This window comes from Euphorbia lathyris, chromosome 6, assembly GCF_963576675.1.
Source record: "Euphorbia lathyris chromosome 6, ddEupLath1.1, whole genome shotgun sequence".
Lineage (NCBI taxonomy): Eukaryota > Viridiplantae > Streptophyta > Magnoliopsida > Malpighiales > Euphorbiaceae > Euphorbia > Euphorbia lathyris.
This window is the reverse complement of record NC_088915.1, coordinates 6548520-6561914: the sequence shown is the minus strand read 5'-3', so window position 1 is coordinate 6561914 and position 13395 is coordinate 6548520. Positions and strand designations below refer to the sequence as shown.

Sequence of the window (13395 nt, the reverse complement as noted above, 5' to 3'; positions counted from 1 at the left end):
AGAGAAAAATGTGAAAAAAACCAATAACGAGAAAAAATGCAAAAAAACGTGAAATTCGAGAAATTGGAAAAAGGCAAAAAAAAAACATGAAAAAAGAAAAATGAGAAAAAAATGGAAAAGAGCAAAAACGAGGAAAACAACAAATAACGGGAGAAAAAGAAAAAACAAGGAAAACATGAAAACGCAAAAAAAAAACGGAAAAATGAAAAAAAAAAAAGAGAAAAACGTGAATAACATAAAAAATTACATTTAATTAAATAAATATACGTATTGTAATGATAATTGCACTTTATCAATTTTATAAAATCTGTCAACCAAACATAGGCTTAATATATCATTTGCCCCCTGAACTTGTCCAAAAAGCTTGATGAGCCACTGAACTTTCAAAGTGTCCCGATAGCCCCCTCAACTTGCATAAAATGTTTAGTTAGCCCGCTGAACTTGCGTAAAATGTAACTCGGTCACAAAAAAGTAATTTAAATGCGGAAGATGTATTGCACGAGTCTTAAAAAAAGTAAAACGACCGAAATCGGGGTATACGGTTCTTAGATTAGAAAAGACAAGTTGAATAGTTGAGTAAGCAATAACTTCCCTTTTAATCTATTTCAGAATTATGTAATAACATTCTAAGATGCGTGGAATACATCTTCCGCATTTAACTTACTTTTTTGCGACCGAGTGATCAATTAACTGAACATTTTATGCAAGTTGAGGGGGCTATCAGGTCACTTTGAAAGTTCAAGGGGCCAACCAAGCTTTTTGGACGAGTTCAGGGGGCAAATGATGTATTAAGCCTAAATATATATATGATAATCACACAATGATAAATTAAGGAGCTGAAACTAGTACACTTCTTCATTCTGCAAAGTGAAATTAAACCTAGTGAGAGTAACACATCTCTAATTGTATATATTAATTTACTTAACATTATCTCATCTATCATGTTTATTATACATGTATAGTGTCAATTATTCAAAGACAATTCAATACAGCATGCAACTTTATTACGGGTAAAATAACTTAAATAAAATTAATTCAAAACTGCTGACCTGTCACCTAGCTTACACATCAGCAAAAGATTTTGTGTCTCCTGCCTTCTTTTTTTTTTTTTTTTTAAACATGTCTCCTGCCTTCTTATAGGAATAATACAGCACACTGCCACTATCATTTGGCCCTGACAGGAAATAAATATTTATCAGCAATACATACGCAGGCCTGCTACACTGGGGGAGCCAATTTTACACTTCCGTATATAAAAAAAATTCATGCCATCTTGACTCCCAACTCCAATCTTCCGGAAATAAGGGGCCGAAACCATCTCTGACAGGGGTAATTCCGGTGGCCGAGGGGCCGGCGCCCCTCCAAACCACCCTTATACAAGATAGGATCAACACAATTTGTTTCTCCAAGAGGGAAAATTATAGCAAGCACCGGGTCCTCTGAGGACCCCATTTCGTTTTTGTCATAAAAATAAGACTTGTTGCGAAAGGACCTGGCTTGCTGTAAAATCCCCTTCAAGTGACACTTGATAACAAGCAAATTGTTCTACCTATGGTACACTTTTGGCATGCGTGGACCAATGACGTTCCTAAGGCCCCCACCTTTCATGTGCCCCATCAGCTCAGTCTGATCTGACATGTCACAGGTTGGGGTACCGTGCTCTAGCGTGTTTTACAAGGCTAATCCCATCACAGGTTAAAGCCCCCCAGTGGGAAAATTATAGCAACCACCGGGTCCTCCGAAGACCCCAATACATTTGCGAGACATGTCGTTTTTTTATGATAAAAACAACGTGTTGCGAAAGGATCCGATGCTTGCTATAAAATCCCCTCCAAGTGACACCTGATAACAAGCAAATTGTTCTACCTATGGCCACCTTCCACGTTAACCAACGATGCTCCTAAGGCCACCTTTCATGTGGCCCATCAACTCAGCCGTCTGAACTGACATGTCACAGGTTTGGGGTACCGTGCTCTAGCATGTTTTACAAGGCCAACCCCATCACAGGCTATAGCTCCCCAAAGAAAGGGGGCAGTATGTCTAGCGGACCCTGCCACGTAATGATGAAAACACTACTATATAAGGAGAGTACATTACATACTCCAGGCATACAAGAGAGACTTCCTCTCTTCTCACTTTCATCTGTTCCTTCTTTCTTTTACCTAACAATGCTAAATTGAGCATCGGAGTGCACGAGGCACTGTATATCCAGCCCTACTCTAACGCTGCTGTTTTGCAGGTGGTTCGGAGGACTTTACAAAGGAAATACATGGAATCCTTAAGCTACTTAGATTAGTTAGTGGTATCAACACCCAGTGCCACAACAGGAAACAAACAGCCCCTTAACTTGTGTGTTTACCAAATTTTCTATCATACAAGTACTCTCGATGAACACATCAGCATCAAATCCCTTTTCAGACCCCAAAAACCAACATAAATAAATAAAAAAAAAAACGAATAATTCCTTGCTCAATCGAATCAGTTCCAAGTTACATGTTTGTTGAAGTTACTACCGATTTTTTGTCTAATTATGCAGGGCCAATCTTTCGTTCCGACAAGGTATTCGATGTATGTTACTGAAAATGTAATATATGCATGAGCAGTGGCGAATACAGGATTATTCCACTGAGGGAGCCAATTTTACACCTGCATGCCTTCTTTTTTTTTTACTAAATTGAACTCACTCAAAATTTTATTCGTACATATACATGTTTATCAAATTTGGACTACAAAAGTAAGATTTGGTCGTTTTGAACAAACTTAGGAAAATTTATCCCCTATTATATATTAATTAAGTTGGATTTTATAATTAAATACAAACTTAATGAGTTAATTAACTACCCCCAACTTTAATTTGACGGGAACAGGGGAGCCGAAATCACCCATGATAGGGGTAGTTTCACCGGTCGGGGGCCGGAACCATCCATGGTGGGGGTGATTCCGGAGGCCGGGGGGCTGGCCCCTCCAGGCCCGCCCCTATCTCCACCCCTGTGCATGAGTAACAGGCTATTTGTTCAAGTATGTGATATACACACAAGTTGAGGAGCTATATATCCAAGTATGAAAGTTTCGGGGTGAAAGTTGGGTAATGTGTCAAATTTGGGATGGAATTTGTAGAAAAAGAATATTTAGGGCTAGTTATCCAAGTGTATCAATTGGAATTTATACTTTTATCCGAAAATAATACATTACAATCCTAAGTAACAGAATTCTCAAGTAAAAATATGATGCAACGGCATTCACCTGCTAATAAAGGAATGCTCTGTAGTGTCAACAATTATTTCTTCACCAGCGTCAAGATAAGAAGGTACCTGGGTGTTTCAGAGAACATATATGAGCTTCTAAAAATTTGTAGCAACTAACAATATGATACTTAGCACACTTTTGCTACTGAAATTCCTGGAAGGGTGTAAGAACAGTCAGGTACAGTAGATAGTCTAACTCGGAACTTCAATGGGTTTCCAAACAAAAAATGCATCAATTCATCTGTCTTGAAAGTTTGAGAAATTTCCTCTGCATTTGTAGCCAAACATACTACATTCAACTAGGTATAAGATCATGCATTTATCACTAAAGTTTTGACTTGTCCTGTCATTTTATACTTATTTTATGGTTGCTTATAATGAACCAAAGAGCAGCTAATTTCCAAAGCCAATTCAGCTGTGGACTTAGCAAAATATATTTGTTTTTCTTACATTTTTCTTATCTAATAGTAGAGATCCCCATTCCCTCATCATTTTATGCATGAGGCATATTTACTTGTTTCCAGAAGCAATGAATTACATATTCTAATTCATGTTGGTAGTGTAGTGATTATGAGAATGCCATTTAACTCTTTGCTAGTACCGAATCACAAACCAACAGGGTTGTGGATGCAGTTTGTAATCACCATTACAGGTAAATTCAGGAATTCATATGGTCTAACGATATTCAGAAAGCATGAATTAGGGATTGGAATGACATATATAAAGATGTCAGATATTAATATGAATTGGGCCTTTAACAATCAGCTTAAGCATTTAGTTCAATTGTTTCCATGACATGGTATCAAAGCCTCTTTGATCAAGTGATCAAGGGTAAGATTCCTGGCAACCTCATTTATTGATTAAAAATTACAGCACATGATAATATGGGCCTGTGTTGTTCACGCTTCAAACCCAGTTAGCATTTTATTTTCAAAGAAAGTACATCCAAAATATGGAGAAAAGAAAAGAGTAGATGTAGATCAGTGTGAAGAATGCAGAAATTGGCATTTGGCAACATTCAAGATGGACTGAGTGCAAAAGAAATACTGCCTTTGAAACTACAGATTGTGATGGAAGGTCTCAAACAAAGAATCAAAACCAAGGACATTTAGGTAACACTTATCTAACCCGTTTAAGAATCTGATGCAGCCATTGGAGGTGATAAAAACAATTTGAATAGCCTAATTTTAACTTACTTGAATAATGAGATCGTTGTCCAGTATAGCTTTTTTATACCTGCATTAAGAGAAAGTTATGATAATGTTTTATCCTAGAGTCAAAACCAAAAGACACATGAACAATGAGCTAGTAAAAAATTCTATTTATGTATATGCTACTTGATTGGACATTCCTAACTGACACATTTCCCTAGAGTTTACCATTAAGAATATAACTTGCCATGTCTTAACTTATCATTTTACTTTTTCCAAAGTATTTTCACTCCATTTTGGATGCATGTATTCAACAATATTGAACCTGATAAACTAATTAATGCAATCAGAAATGAGAAAAAATAAATTAATGATTTTCAGGTTTCCGCTTGTCATGAGCGGCAGTGGGCGCATTGTAGACAGCTTATGACCAAAAAGGTCGAATTTGCCAAAGCGGAGGCGGCCAAACAGCATCATCATCAAATGAAAAATCATGATTAGGGGCCGCTGATCAAAGGCAGGCATGGTGATCAAATTCAAACACGTAATTTGTATGACAAACTTAGTTTTTCACGAAAATAAAATTATAAATGTTCATAGGTTATTTCCTAACCTAATTTTATTCTATGCATAACTTTAACAATTGAATTTATTACTATATGTGGAATAATCAATTACAAATTGTTGACTGCAAATAGTGCTGCTGAATCACCATAGGCTGTTAAAATTATTTGTGAAAATTTATACCAAAATTATTAACAATCAACTAAGAACAAGAGAAAAGCATTGCGTCAAGGAGTATGACGTGCATATATCAATGAATTTACAAGCATTAACTCTGTCAACAACAGAGATTAAGTATATACATTTCAAATTTGCACTTCAATGAATTGGTCAGATTAATCACTGAACAACTATTTTTACCCATTACGGTCCTAAGCTAATAAAAAATTGAGCTTAGGTGCATGATGGATCCAAAAAAAAGAACAAATTCTTTTGTCATATGACCAATTCATCAAAAATCGACCACCAATTTGCAACTAAGCAGCAAAAGAGATCTCTACAAAGTACATTATTCCACACATTCACCTAATGTCACGATACTAGGTACTGCTTAGCAAATAGCTGTTAAGTGATTAACTTGTTGGTGTTGGTTAGCTGATTTGACTAGCTGTTTGTGTAAACTTGTTCGGTAAAACTTAGCTGATTGCTAATAGCTGTTTGTGTAAAATGACAAATAAGGACATTAATATTTTACGGGTATTATTTTCTTTTTTAACTCATATTCTTAATTACATTCTAAAAAAATGTCATATACACATGCCATAACTTAGGTTTTTATAATACTTAAAAACATATTTAAAGAATGAAATTATTCTTAGGTTTTTTACTAATAAAAGTGAGATTTTCATCTATAATCATAAATGTTTGATAAAAAAAACTTTAGAATTAGATTGGTAATATTATCTTAGATATTATATAATACGTTTTCTAATATATACCAATTAATTTATAATTTAATTGATCCAAACCTTTAAATTGATCCAAACCTCTCTTTACCAAAGAGGGCCTAAGTATGGGTTTTTAAGGGGAATTATTTAGTAGGTTATTTGGCTTGTTTTATGGCTTTATTAGTTGTTTATTGCTTTTAGTATTCTGTTAGGGGATTAGTTAGACAACTGTAATACGACAGCTATAGGTTTCATACCTGCTGCCACATCAGCATAGTAGTTTCTGTCAGAGATTAATATAAGATATATGATTGGGCCTTAACTATTAGCTCGAGCTTTTAGTTCAATCGGTTCCATGACATGGTATCAGAGCCTCTAAGACCAAACGGTCGAGGGTTCGAGTCCTGGCAACCTCATTAATTTGTGGAATTAAAACACATGGCTGGATGGACCTGTGTTGTGCACGTTGCAAGCCCAAGGGGCATTTGCGTGTGGGAGTGTGTCAGAGATTAATATAAGATATATGATTGGGCCTTAACTATCAGTTCGAGCTTTTAGTTCAATCGGTTCCATGACAGTTTTCCCCTCTTTAGTCTCTTCCTCAGCAGTGTATCGACATGACAAGAATTACTAATAAAAATCTGTTTTCTCCCTTTCTTCTTCTTCTCTCTTCTATCTTTTCCCTAATTCCCTGTTCTCTCTTCTCTTCTTCAAGATCAATTTCTACCCTAATCTTCTACTGTCAGAATCCCTAATCCTGACACCTAACAATTATAAGAACTAGTTAAATTGGACTCAAAAGTTTGGACATGTCAGCAATCAGCATTTTTAACTTAAAAAAAGCAAGAACAACAAAAGTATTGGAAAAAGAAATAAAAGTCATCCAGAATTACAAAGAACATAAAATACCAGAAGAAGCATATAGAATAATTGATATGTACCGAGGTGTAGCTGCAAGCCCCTTCATGTCCTTTATAGTGTACTTAACTTGTTTTGGAATGGTTCCAGACAATGGTGTTTCATCATATAACTGTAGTTTAACTTTTATGTCCTCTGATAAGCATGAAAATTCAACTTTAGTATGTGACGATACTAGTAAACCATGGCAAATGAAGATGCTTAATATAGTGAAATAATTGGAGAAAATTAAAATTATTTGCTGGAGAAACAAAGTACATGGAAATGAAATCAACAGAAACCATAAAGTACTCATAAGAATTCAAGTTTGGTCAATCTAGGGAAATCGAGACATTACAAGCACAAGTTTCTACAAGAACATGTGGTAAGAAATGCCACAGAAACGTGATGGTAAATTTAAGAAGGTGACAAGTAAATGCAGTTAGGGTGCTTCTTAAAAACCCATTCATGAATGTAGCCAACCTTTTAGATATTGAGCACTCTCACCAAACAGCTCTGTTGGGACTTCAAGTTGCTCGCATTTTTGGAGACTGGTGAGCAATAGGAACAGATGAAATGTTCAGCGCTTTTATAACAATGTTCAACTAAAACAACAAACTTATGGAACTCCAAAGAGATGGGTAATAGAACTCACTCCATCAGATATGCTCTTCCACTTTCTGCATATAAAAGTGTGAAAGACCTTTCCTCCACATATACCCCTGTAGAAATATAATAAAATGCATCAAATATTGAAAATAAGCATAATTAAACTTAGAGGTTAATAAAGATTAGTCAACATTTTTTAAATTTAGTTTGAATAGATAATAAATCTTTAATTGTTGTAAAGGAAAAATGAAGCAGTTGAGATTGACATACTACTTACAAGTTGCAACCCAATACAATTTCTCACGATAAAAGATGCAGTGAACAAAATTTCATATTCATTTGCCACAAAGCTATGTGATTGATGTCCCAAATAAATAACAAGTGTGTCAAAAGACATTTGGTTTGTACTCCCTCACAACTCATAAGGTGTCAATCTGTACTCATTACCCTAAGGTATTAAATATCACTACCTTAAAAATTCTAGAAACAAAGAATGACTAAATATCCCAACAAATTTGTGTCAAATAATAACAAATAGGAAGAATTTTCACCCAACAACAAAAATAGATGATCAAGACTCAAGAGTTCTACCAAAAAAAGAATAGAAAAAAAAAAACAGAGGAGCTGAAAAACAATATGAAAACATTTTGTTTCATAGCTCAGATCCACAAAATTCCTTTTGACCTAATGCTCAAAGGACAAGAGGGTCCGAGTTGACATGAAATATTTTCATTTAACAACATTTTCAGATCCTTCTAAATAATCTATGATAAAAAAAAATGTAGATTCCATTTTGTAAGAGTCATATTATACAGCCGCCAATTACATACAAGCAGAAAAGAAGACTTTTGGATAGATCAGATGCTTTTTCAAGAGACAGGAAAAAAAAAAAATATGAAGTTAAAGAGCATAAGCTATGCAACCATAATGCAAAACGATAAAGTGGTAGAAACATACTTTCAACAGCTTCTTCTGTACCAAATCGTAAGCTTTGTTTGTTTCCATTATCAACATTGCGAAGCTCAATCTATGGGAGACAAGACAGTTATACTAAGTAAGGCCATCAATGCCAGAGATTGACAACATTTTCTAGATGCAAACAATACATTATTGACTGAAAACAAGTGATAATGTGATATTCATATCAGATTTCTTGTCTCCTCAAGAAAAATTAAAATTAAAAAATGGCTTTTTTTAAATTAGTGATGCATGCAAATGTCCTTAAGATGAATGGAAAGGCAAAATATTATCTCATCACCTCAATGTTATCCCAGTTATTTGATTTTACTTCCTCCCTACCCCCCTTTGGCATCACTTTTTTTATTGTAAATTCTTTTCCTGAGAATAGGCACTCACCATTATACTTCTAGAAAAATAATAATTCTTGGCGAAATCAAAATCCTCAGTAGAAAATTTATCAGAAAACCCAAGTAGGTCTTGATTCTTCAGCTTAGCCTATACATTTTCGCACCTATGGTATTATAAATTAGTCATCTCACTACCATAAATCTACTTTGGCCCATTCGATAACCCGATACTGAATTACAGATGCAAAAAGTTCCCCAACCACAGCAGACTGATATTTCAATTAGGCTTATCACTTATGTATCAATGCAAGAAAGGAAAATTGCTCTATAAAATACAATCAGTTACAATTCAAACCGTTCATATACATCCTTTTTATATAAATCCAATAGCCATGAATTTGGGAAAATACTTTGAAAGTAAAATAACTAAACCTGCATTGAAGCTCCTCCTCTTCCCCGCTGCTTATGCTCTACATCCACCACCTGAATAATCATGAACTTCATTATAATTACAGATCACTTCAAAGATAAAACAAATCTCCATCACTATTACGATTAACTAACAATAAAAAAAAATAATAATAAGTACCTGGAAAATCTTTCCTGCAGCAAAAATCATTCATCAAAATTTTTAATCAGTAACAAAGGAAAAATCACTGAGAATTAAAACAATAATTCCGAAATCACCAAGCTTACCTTTCGTCTCGATGACATTACCAGGTCTGAGCTGCAATTCAATCCATCAAGTCAAAAAAGGAGAAATCCCGAATACTTGAACATATAATTTCAAAAGAATTAAAAGTAACAAGGAAGAAAAAGAAAGACTGACATCAATGGCTGTAACTTTAGCGCCGCGGTTTTGAATTGCAGACCATGGGGACTGATTGAGGTTGCCGGTAGCGGTGTAAGAGATGAGACAATCAGGAGATAATAAGTTCGATAGAGAACGATAGGAAGCTGCCAGTGTTGTTAGTGTTCTATGTAAAGAAGAAGAAGGCGAAGAGGAAGAAGAGAGGAGTGATCGAGAGAGTTTCTGGCTCAGTTGAAGAGCCGCCATCTCTTTGCTCTCTTGAACAGTGTAACTCTGTTTTCAGTTTTGTTTGGGAGTAATTTTAAATTTTTTTATGCTACTATGGTTTTTCCGAAATGTAGTTTTACTCCAAACTTAAATAATGCTACTAATACTATAAAAAAAAACTAATGCTATTAATATTTAGGGTAAATTTCAAATAAAATTACGGGGTTTCACTAATTTTCAGATAAAGGATTGTGGTTTACATTTTATCAAAATGAGGATTGAGGTTTTCAACTTTAGTAAAATAAGGACTTTTTCGATTGATACTATTAAAATCACCATTGACGACTTCAAAAATGACATATGTTAAGAACTACTAATATTCTAAACAACTTTAATTCTTCGACTTTTTTATTTTGAAATTGTTAAGATTATGTTTGGTAAAGAGAGAGAAAGTTAATGTTTAGAGAGAGAAAGTTCCAAAAAAGATGATTTTCGAAAATCGAAAATGTAGTTCCATAAAAAAATAGGGTCAAATACATGAATGTCATAATTAAGTACAAAATTACAACTAAGTCATATAATCAAATTTAATTCTTAGTATGTCATTATTCTCTATATATTATGATTTTACATCATAATTTAAAAATTATAGACTCCAATTCATAAATCATAAACACTAGAAAATATATTCTAGACTTCTAATTTATAAATTCTAATCCTTAAAATATATTAAAAGTACTGATTTTACTAATTTGACATAATTCAAAATTATCACTTGATATAGTTGTAAATAGTGTATAAAAGATGAATTTCTGTGTAATTTTTCCTAAAAAAATATGACATTGAACAACTTTAATTCTTGAAAAATTTCATTTTCAGGTTGTTAAAGATGGTTTTAATAGCATTAATCCAAGTGTGAAACCTCAATCCTCGTTTTGACAAAAAGTAAACCACAGTCCTTTATCTGAAAATTAGTGAAACCACACGGGTTTTATTTGAAATTTACCCTAATATTTATTTATTTTTATAAAAATATGTTATATCATTTCATTAAATTAAAAAAAATACAGATATAACATAAAAATTAAGAGAAATAAAATAAAGATACAACATGAAAATCAAGAGGAATAAAATGATTTTTAAGAAGAATAAAATGATTATAAAAAATAATAAAAGGACTATAAGTAGCAATAAAATAAAAAAGCATAAATATAATAAAAATATAAAGACTAAACAGTGTGTTAGGTAAAAAGTATAAGACTAATAAATTATTACCCTTTATATAAATATAAAGGGTAATAATTTATTAGTCTTCTACTTTTTACCTAACACACTGTTTAGTCTTCTATTTTGAAAAACATATTATAAGATCCCTAACTTTTACTAATATTAATACTTTGGTCATTTTGTCTAGTTCTTTTATACTTGTAATAGTTATATTTTAGCATAAACAGATAGATATAAAATAACAGAGTAATATGATCAACTTGTATTGTACTGTAGTTGCCCTAAAAGCTAAGATATGTTCGGTTAAAAATCTAAAAAAAATAGATAAAAGGACCACAGGGTTAATATTGGCAAAAGATATGGACCTTAAATTATGTTTTTCAAAATAGAAAGACTAAACAGGGTATTAAGTAAAAACTAGGGGACTAATAAATTATTTACCCAAATATAAATCATATGCTTTTTCTAAGTCAAATTCCGTTGAAAAAACGTTGTAGTCCATACTTCATCATTTAGGCTCTTCCAGATATTCGGATCTAAGTCTTTTTTTTGCATAGATCCAATGATCTACGGACAAAATGAACATTTTCCGCTATTGCTAAGACCGAAAAATAAATAAATGAAAGAAATATAGTTAATATAATGGGAGCTTCTCTCACTGTAGCTTATTAAAAAAAATTGTAGTTTCGACTATTTTTAAACATAATTATATATCTCAGAATGTGATAAATGGGTGCTTGTAATGTTGTTAAAAATGTGAACGCTTTTCTCTCTCATTCCTCGATCATTCATTTTCAGTGAGTTTCACCTTATTTCAATTGACATATTATCTTACTTTCAGCTGAAATTACAGCTAAATAGAAAACTACTAGCCCCATTCTCATGAGAATAATTAAGGGGTGTTTAATTTCCAGAAAGGAATCCAGAAAGGGAAATAAAGAGAAAGAAAATGAGTGACTTGAATTATCTTGTCCGTTTGGTTTGGTTCCGAAAAGAAAAAAAGTATACCCCTAATTCTTTTTGTGACTGTTTAGTTCAACTTGAACCTCCTCTTTACGAGAGACAACAATCTCATTAATGCGGCAACTTCTCATTGGTTGTACAGGATAAGGGTTCCCCAAACGAATCTTAGGTCCCATCGATGGAACATTAGCCCCAACGCCTACCCATAGCCCATTCCATGGGCCAATCTCAACATAGGCCCAACCTTTATGCTTGGTCCAGGACAACCCCAATGGTCCCAAATTGGACAACCAACCGAAGCTCAAAAGTATTACGTATTTATTACCTAACTAACCGATGTCTATAAACGAAAGCTAGATAACACCTAGATAACACCCTTAACAAGATCTGATATATATATCTCTCTCTACAAACATGTTTTCTCTCTCCATTGATCTCTTACTCACTTGATCGCCGAAGTGTTTCCCACGGACCATTCCCGACACAGGTCAACCGAACTTAGTGAGTTTGCTACTATTAAATCACATTTTTTTTTGTATAAAATATTTATTATGTTATTAACACAATTACAAACAACCTGATAATATATATAAAACTGCTTCAATTTATCGATAAACTTATTTGAAAGGTCCGATGTGGTAGTGAAACCAATTCATTAAAATTTTCTACTAGATGGAGATAAAATTGATATTACTTGAAAATGTTAGGTGTAAAATTTTATCATTTTTGTATGTTAAAGGTAAATTGTGTTCTTTCCAAAATAAAATAAAAGTTAGAGGAAATTTGTAACATTAACCATAATTAATGGGGTAAATTACACACATGGCCACTGAATTTTACTAATTTTCACGGTATGATCACAGAACTTCAAAATGTAACATAAAAGTCACTGAACTTTACACTTTGCTACACTTGTGGCCAGTAAACTTCAATTAATGCTTCAAAATGACAGTTGACGGTCTCAAAATAAAAAATTTCAAGAATTAACAAGCAACTTTAATTCTTGAAAATTTTCATTTTGAGATCATTTAAGTGTTGTTTGGAGGAGAGAAGCTCAAAAAATGGTGATTTTTGAAAATAAAAAAATGTGTATGGTAAATGTCATTATGAACAACTTTAATTTTTGAATATTTCATTTTGAGGTCGTTAAGGGTCATTTCGATGAGTTAGTTAAAGTTTAGTGGTCATGAGTATAACAAACTGTAAAGATCAATAACTTTTATGTTTTATTTTGAGGCTGAGTGGCCATACCATGAAAATCGATAAAGTTCAGTGGCCATGTGTGTAATTTACCCTAATTAATGGTGCATAAAATTGTGTAACAATTAGAGTTGTAATCGGACCGAACCAAACCGAGCCGAGTTTTAGTCTGCTCAGGCTCAACTTGTCAGAAAATTGACGAGTTCGAACCCGAGTTCAACATTCTCTTCGCGAGCTTGTTCACGAGTTTTACTCGTGAGCAGCTTGTTAATTCAGTTCATGAACTTTGTTCATGAACAACTCATTAATTATATTGATTTGAATTTT

At 33.3% G+C, this 13395-nt stretch overlaps 1 protein-coding gene across 1 annotated transcript; it reads right to left on the bottom strand.

Annotated features, from left to right (window-relative positions):
- Window positions 1-883: 883 nt before the first annotated feature.
- On the bottom strand, window positions 884-9791 carry LOC136233221 (uncharacterized). The gene is made up of 11 exons (XM_066022833.1): window positions 9490-9791; window positions 9357-9387; window positions 9250-9263; window positions 9093-9143; window positions 8311-8380; window positions 7400-7466; window positions 7228-7295; window positions 6789-6900; window positions 4442-4481; window positions 3244-3311; window positions 884-1174 (listed from the first exon to the last, which is right to left on the bottom strand). The coding sequence occupies exons 1-11, from the start codon at window positions 9715-9717 to the stop codon at window positions 1165-1167; spliced, it is 759 nt and encodes a 252-aa protein (XP_065878905.1). The 5' UTR covers window positions 9718-9791; the 3' UTR covers window positions 884-1164.
- Between the last annotated feature and the right edge of the window lie 3604 nt (window positions 9792-13395).